Source organism: Corvus brachyrhynchos, unplaced genomic scaffold (genome assembly GCF_000691975.1).
Source record: "Corvus brachyrhynchos isolate BGI_N302 unplaced genomic scaffold, ASM69197v1 scaffold91, whole genome shotgun sequence".
Taxonomy (NCBI): domain Eukaryota; kingdom Metazoa; phylum Chordata; class Aves; order Passeriformes; family Corvidae; genus Corvus; species Corvus brachyrhynchos.
The window spans coordinates 5,807,247-5,815,527 of NW_008236442.1; the positions used below are offsets into that span (position 1 = coordinate 5,807,247).

General features: G+C 42.1%; 1 protein-coding gene across 1 annotated transcript in view; it reads left to right on the top strand.

The window, feature by feature from the left end:
- LOC103624394 (contactin-6) overlaps positions 1 to 8,281 on the top strand; it is a 126,785-nt gene that overhangs the window by 64,501 nt on the left and 54,003 nt on the right. Inside the window, exon 5 of the mRNA XM_017747251.1 lies at positions 5,267 to 5,362. Coding sequence (XP_017602740.1) covers positions 5,267 to 5,362 — 96 coding nt within the window. The remainder of the gene's footprint in view (positions 1 to 5,266; positions 5,363 to 8,281) is intronic.

Sequence of the window (8,281 nt, forward strand, 5' to 3'; positions counted from 1 at the left end):
AATGGACTGGTTTGGATGGACTGGTTTGGATGGACTGTCCCTGAGCAGGTTCAGGAATTTCAAACACGTGATTGGGAGGTTGAAATGAATGAGTTGCTGCTTGTGATTAGGTTTTTGTTCCTATCAGACATATTTAAGAAGCAGCTCCCTAATCCCAGGAAAACTGACCTTGTGTTCACTCTGTTGTGTAGTTAAATCTGTGACTCTGGCACCTGTAGGGCAGTTTTATATTAAAAAAAAAAACATACAAAAACCCCAGATGTGTGGGTAATAGTGGTGGTGGGAAAATTAGAATAAATATATTTATGAACAGCAATTGGATGTTGCTTGGAGCAACCTGGCCCAGTGTAAAGTGTCCCTGCCCATGGCAGGGGGTGGAACAGGATGGACTTTAAGGCCCCCTCCAACCCAAACCACTCTGGGAATTATGATTATCTCTATTATTATGAACTTTAAAACATTAAGGAAAAAGTAATGCATGGCTGAAGCTATTAATTAACCTGTTAGCTAACACAAGTGCTTCAGGAGGAAAGATTTCTGTCCATCACTGCCATTCTGCTTCTGCCTCCAGAGGCCATTTTTCCAGGCAAACACCTCACCCACGCTGGGTTTGCTTCTCTCACTGGCAGGTTTGTGCTCAGCAAAGTGACACCGATGGTCACCTTCATCCAACGCTCATATTCTTCTCAGCCTCTGGTTTTATTCTGTTTCAAATCTACCTGGAAGACTTTCAGGCCATAAATCGGGATAAAGGCAGGTTGAACGGGGCTTGGAGCAACCTGGGATAGTGGAAGGTATCCCTGTCCATGGCAGGAATGGAATGGGATGAGCTTCAAGGTCCTTCCAACCCAAACCACCCTGTAATTCCATGATAACATCCTTGACACCAGCAGGTAAAATTGGGTTGCACCAGCTGAAAGAAGCTCTGGCCCATTCCTTCTCCCCATTCCTCCCTTCATTCCTGGCGAGGAGCTGACAGCCTCTTCCACCTCAAGAATTCCTGCTCCCATCAGAGAAAGCCGTGCCATTCCCTAGCTCCATGCCGCAAAATGCCATATGTTTGGGGTGCTGTGAGCACAGCCCCTCCTCGCTTAGCTCTGCAACATTCACAGCCAGAGACAAGGCCGTGCCACCCACAGCTGAGTCCATACATTCCCACTCCTCCTGGGAAGAATGGCTTGAGCATCTGAGCATTTTGCTTGGCCTCCATCACCTCATTATCACATCTGACTGATTAATTGTGCTCTACCAAGAGCAGTCTGCCAATATGCATGGATCACAGGGAAAAAATAGTGGTTTTTTGTTAAATCTCACAGTTGAGAGAGCAATGGAGTATGAGAGAACTCGTTGTTCTTCAAGTGAGATAAATACAGACAAAGAATGAAAGGAATTATGTAGGAACTAGGTGATAATTTATTTATAGATCTCTGCAGAAACACTGAAGTTAGCAAATATACCATCTGTTAAATAGTCATCTTATTCCTAAGTGCATATTAGCAATCTAAATGTGTGCCAAACACCTGATCTTAGCCTTTTCATTTGATACTCCTTTTGACAAGCAACATTCTGCTTTATTAGGTTATGTCATGTTATGTTATAGAGCTGTGCTAGGGAACAGGAGCTGGGAGAACACAGTGGTTGTGCTCTCTTGGTGTAAATGCACACCCAGGGCGAAGAGAAGTGGTTTTGACAGCAGCCAGAATTTCAGAATAACAAGAGCAAAGTAGAATATCTGCATTTATATCCTCAGGTAATTATTTTTTTTTCTATATATGCACATAACGCATTCCAAATTGCAACAAATCATTGAAAATACAACCCCATAGGTGGGAAAATGGGTGGAGAAATCTTTGTGGCAAAGACAAACATGACTTCTGAGGGTCCACCTCGTCCCCCTCTCACCCACCTGGACTGCAAAGCAAAAGTAGATTATTTTATAGTTCATTATTGAACCCATTTGAATGAGCTGTCACAATATTCCATGGGAGACGGTGCCTGCCTCGAGGAAGAGTCCAATAAAGATGGAAACAGAAGCAACACTGACTCCATTAATGAATTCTCTTTATCTATTTTGCCTTGGTTTGCTTTTGCAGAGGTTTCGGGGTTTTTTGTTCTTCAATGATTCTTTTTTACCGAGACAGACACTGAATAAATTCCCTTTGTACAATTATCTATCAAAATCAATCAAAGCAAAAGATCATTTCTGGTTTGGCCTGTGAAATTTTGGGGAGGTGAGGGTTTCTAAAAGATGCAGAGTGATGAAGACCTTGGAGTTAAGCAGTGGAATGGATTCTCTAAAGAAAATGTCTTTTTCTAAAGGTCTTTAAAAAGTGGGTTAAATAAGGGCATTGCATACTTGTCCCTGCCATGGGTGAGATGAAGAGATTAAATGATGATTTATGTGCCTCCACAGCTGCTTTTTTATACCTATGATTAATAAGCATAAAGGGATGGAAATCTTTTCTCCTGCACTGGAAAATCCGAGTTGCTTTGTAAAACAAAACTACAAATGTGCCATGAAAGAACCCAAACTCCTGCCTATGGGTTTTGATCCTCAAGGTTGAAAAGTGGAGATTGAAAAGGCACAGCCAACTTTTTCCCCACATGGATTCAGCTGAAAGGCAGCGAGTTCAGATGGGATATTGGGAAGAAATTCTTCCCTCTGAGGGGAACAGGTTGCCCAGAGAAGCTGGGGCTGCCCCTGGATCCCTGGAAGTGTCCAAGGCCATGTTGGATGGGGCTAGGAGCAGCCTGGGGTAGTGGAATGTGTCTCAGGGTGGAGCTGGATGAGCTTCAAGGTCCCTCCCGACCCAAACCATTCCATGATTCCATTATACAACCAAAGGTGGTCCCTTATTCCTATAAAACAGTGAATCCCCAAGAGATCTCATCCTCATACTTTTAATTATTCCAGTCAGGGACACTTGTCACGGTTTTAATGGAGAGACACAGACAGGTGACACAGCACCTAAAATGAGAGTAAAAATGATAACATGACATATTGTGCCATTAAACTAAAAATTGCTACCAGCAGCTCATTACTTTCCAAAATCTATTCCCATTTCAGAGCGAGGTATTACACAGCTAATTCTCAATTGTCAGGAAAACCTTTTCCTCCTGCTGCTCTGCGCTTCCTTTATGTTTCCTCCCCCCCTCCTTTCTCGGGTGTCTCATAAGAAGTGAAATTTTGTTCTCAGCAAAAAAAACCAGGGCTGATTTACCACAGTGAAAATATTGGGAAGCATTACTTAGACTGCACAGATTTTCCATACTGCCCAAGAGTTTTTTGAGGGTTTAACTCTATTTTTAAATAGAAATTGCCTTTTGGTTCCTATTAGCAGCTGAGGGGAAGACTGTGACCATTTTGTTGTCAGTGCCTGAATCTTAAAAAAATCTGAATTTTTGCAGCTATCTAGTATTTTTTTTTTCATTTAATACAATAAATAAGAGAATTTGAAGGCCTTTTTTCCCCTTCTCCCAGAGCACAAAGCCTCAGACCAGGCACCCCAAGCAAATCTTGAAGGTTGTTCGAGGGACCATTTTTCCACAGAAATATTTGGTGCTGGCCTTTTTCTTCTCAGAGAACAATTCCAAGGAAAGAAAGAAAATGTGGTACATTTCCTCAGATGGAATTTTCAAAATGACTAAATAAATCCACACAATTTCAGAGACTGGCCTAAGCCTAAGCACGAAACCAAACTCTAGTTAATCATATTACACCCATCTACTATTTTCTCTTTTGTTTAGAATTACAGGATGGAAAACAACTAAATAAATGAATTCTTTTTCTATTTTTCTTGGCCTTCCTTGTGTCTTTTTCCTCCTTGAACTACCCATAATCCAAGGCAGAGCTGTAACCAGCAGGCAATTAAAAGAACATCAGCGTTTAAAGCCCTTTCCCAATGTATTGACAGGCCCCATCTATTGTGCTATGACAGCACCGGGAGGTGCTACAGGTGCTTAATTCAATCCAGCCCCTTCTGAGCAGACAATGTCTTCATAGGAGACCAATACCCAGGAGATGAAGAGGAGGAAAAGAAAAATTAACTGTGTAAAGTTCAGCTAAGGGGGAGAAAATTGATATATTGACATAAATAGCTGAGGCTGTACAGGTAGTAATCGTTATTGCTCTGACCAGCAAGGGCTGCTTCTCTCTATTGAACTCTGGCTCAGGTTGGTGTTCAGCTGATGAAAAATGGAACAATTGTTTGAAACAAGAATCTGCAGCAAGGTAAAAAAAATGGGCTTAGGGCAGGCAGTTTGCAGCTCTGTGGTAAAAAGGGAAGCTGATATTTGTTGTATTAAAGCATATTTTGAATGTGTTTCGAGCAATCATTTCCCAAATGGCTCTGGCAAAATGGGAAGGCTTCTCATTAGGATGAGAACTGGATCAAAAAGTAAATAATGTGGTCTTTTTTTTTGTTGTTTTTTTTTTTTTTTTAAAGCAAGACTTTTGTGTCATGTTTTGTAACTGAATTACAGCAAATCAGGCTGATAATTCTTCAACATCTCAGTGAAATGTGAGGAAGCAGCAGCTTGAGTGTGGTGTTAGGCTGGGTAAAAAATAGATATGAAAAGCCATAAAAATCACCTGTGGGAGACGGGCATGGACATATTTATACAGGAGATTTCCCACTGAAAGTCCCCATTTTCTCCCCTTTAAAACCAGTGCTAAAGCTCAAGGCAATTAAAACATATCCAAGTATTTCAGCCAGTTTGGGACAGAACAGAATCTTTAAGAAAACAACACATTTTTATCATCATTTAAACCTGCACTCCGTGGGAGTGCTGCTGATCTTTAATTATCGCTTTTATATCTAGACCACAGCTGTTCTTTATTCCTATAGAAAAGGAAACACTACCAAATGCATTTTTTTTCCCAACTCATGTAGATTAAGTCTTGCAAGTTCCAAAAACTGGTGCTGGAAAAGTCATGGAATAATAGACTGGCTTTGGAAGTAGAAGTTGTAAACACAAATTCCCAGAGTTGCAGTAGAACTGCTGTAGGAATTAATACTTTGTGCATGCCAAAGGACTCAGTAATGGTTGGACTGGATGATCTGGGACACCTTTTCCAGCCTTAATGATCCTGTAGTTCCGTGCTATCAGATTGGACAAGGGATTTTCCCATAAAACTTCTCAATGAAATTATATTCTGCTGGCAAATATGTGACTGTTCTTGAGTGAATAAATGGATAGATCGGGGTGCAGCTGGGAATAAATCTGCTGACAATAACCAGGCTTTGTTTTCTCCTTCTCCCTCAAGACCTGGAAAACTTCGAGACGAGACTGAGAAGCCCGGTGTCAGTGAGAGAGGGACAAGGAGTGGTCCTGCTCTGTGGAACTCCCCCCCACCACGGAGGTACAGTGAGGGACACCCCGAGCCACCCCTGCTCTGCCTCAGGAGAAGCAGAATTCCCTATGGGATTAGCACTGGAATTTGCTTGTGCATCAGTTACCGGGTTTACAACAAATTTGGATTTTGTTTCTTTAAAAGACACTGGGTTCACGCTGTTTTAGGGCCCTTTTTTATTGTTTTGTGAGGGAGTAGAACCTCCCATTCCTTGGGACACAGGAAAAACAGCATGAAGGTCTGCAAGACTCTCTGCTGTCATTCCTGATTATCCCAGGGCCTTGGTCCTCATGGAATGGCAGAAGAGCAACCCTCAGCAATTCTTCCTACACCAGAACTCCTCCAGGTCTCCATGGAATGGCTCTTTTAGTGCTTGCTGCTGCAATGCTCTCATTTCAATCCTGCACCAGTCACATTGGATTTGTCATGAAGGCTTGGCTTCTGCTCTTGAATCCCCGATTTTATTCCTTCCTAATAGTCATAAAATAATTTAAATCGGAAGGGGCTTCTGGAGAGGTGAACTGCCTGATTAAAGGGGGACTGCCCACATCAGGGTTCTTAGGAATCATCAGTGCTTCAGATGGGGAATGAAAAGGAGTTTGCTGAGGAATTGAGTTGGGGGTGCCTTTGCCTCTTGCTGCTTCCTCACCATAAGACCTTGGAGATCTTCCTTTCTGGGTGCGGTGAATCCAGGTGAAAATTTTACCCTAGTAAAGCAAATATCTATTAATAAAGAGGAAATATCAATGAAATAGTTACCAAATGATCTTGTTCTGGACTTAAAGCGCAGCACTTCTTGGATGACTCACGTCCTGCTTCTGGCAGCAGAGACTGCACATCCACAGGAGCTGCAGTTTTCCATGTCCTGCTCCCAGCAATCCTCAATTCTTCTTAAAGAAACAGAGGCATAAGACAAACTCCCAGGAGAAGGTAAATAGTGATCTAGAAAGAGGATACAGGATTTCAGAGAGGGAGAAAAACCCATCAATCAATAGAAAGCCTCCAGTCCTACCAAGAGGAAGTGTCGGTTCACTGGGTGTTTACAGCCATATGAGAGGAGGATATAATCAAGGAGACGAAGTGAAATCTGGTCCTTAAGGGCATGAAAGCTTCAAAGAGTTCCTCAAATGTATTAGTGGGACAGGCAGAAAGACAACACATCCATCCTAAAGCCAGTGAACTACCCATTTTCTTCCTGCTGTAGGGTAAAATTATGATTTGACAAATAGGAAGGAGGAAAAGAAAACGTTCAGAACAAATAAATGGTTACCAGGTGAGTTACCCCCAGATTAATGGGATCCATGAGCAAAGCCTTTACCAGAGTGTTCCTACAGCTGGGGCTGGGAGCTGCTGACCAGCAGGCCTGGAAAATCCATTCCCTGAAATAACAAGTCTCCAGAGAGCAGAGCCTGAGTCCTTTTGTCATCCCTAAACACTGTGTTTAGGATCCAAAATTATCTTACAGGGGGATGAAGTGCATGGTGTGAGCCGTGGTAAGTCAGACTATTTCAGGATGCTTGGGAAGTTGTTTTTGTTGGAAAGGATTGTATATTTGGTTGTTTGGGTTTTTTTGATTGAAACCCTTGCGTCCACCTCACAACACCTACAGGAGGAAGGATTGCTAACTGTGCTTCCAGCTCACAGTACAAGCGTTCTGTGAAGCACTTTAAATGCATTGGGAATTAGAGAGATGTCAAGGAATTTGGAAGATAAGCCCTACCAGCAGCAAAAGAGTTGCCTTTCCTGTGATGCAATGACTTGAAGGAAGACAGGAACCCTCTGTACAGCAGCTGTTTGAAGCAGCTGCTATTAATATAGGAAATTTGAAATAGGAAAGACAGGGTAAAACCTCCTGCCAACCTGTAAAAGTCAGTATAACAATTGAAGAAGAGGAATAGAAATAATAGAATGGAAAACAGGGAGGGTTCATTAATTCTATTCCCACCATATAATACCCAGAAGATGGAACGAGAGCTCCAGAAGTGTTTCTACCACCTGTGGTCTCTAGGGAGGTGTCTCACTTCTCTTTCTACCCCTCACATTGCCAGGTTTATCTGGTCCTGCACCACAGCACTGGAGTTAAACCTCCTGCTCGCAGGAAAACTCTGCGGGGCTCACCAGGACATTCAGCTGTTTATTAGACACCACAAGTGTTGATCCATGGTCAAAAATACTTACAATATTTAAAGTTTAATTGGAATTAAGTTTGATTTTCCAATGCATTTGACAAGGAAAGATATGCTGCTTCTTTTTTGTATGCTGGTTTCTTGACTGAGAGCATTGCCAACCTATTTTTGTACAAGAAAAATGAGTGACTCACTTAAACAGAGGATAAGAATATATTAGTCAGCTTAAAACAAAAACAAACAAACCAACCCCACCAAGCAAACAAACAAATGAACAAAAAGGCTGCTCCAGCAGCTTTCACATCAGCTTTAAACTACCTCAGAGAACAAAAAGAGAATTCCATATTGCTGTAAACTGATGTTAGGACTTTCAGGATCTTCAAACACGAGCATGAAAGAAAGAAAGACCCACCTAAGTTTATCTCTTAGATCAATTAAGCCATTAAAAATTACAGTAAATGAACACAAAATCACAGCCTCTAATTAGCTTTTAAAGCAAGAGCAGGGCTGCCCAAGGCTACCAGACCAACTCCAAATCCTCTGTTCCCTCAACCAGCTCCTCCTCACCCATTTATGCACAGGTGGCTCTGTTGTTATTTATGAGGCTCATTACCACACCTTATAAAGTTCAGCTGTGCTATCCCTCTGCTTGTTAGAGACCCTCAGCAGGGCAGGGGCGACCAGGTGAGCTGCATTTTTTCCCCTGAACCAGATCCCTGCTCTGCTTTCAGTTCTTTAGGTCAGCCCTTTTTCCCTGTACAATCAACACAGGTAATATTTTACTAGTGAAAAAAAGCCGTTT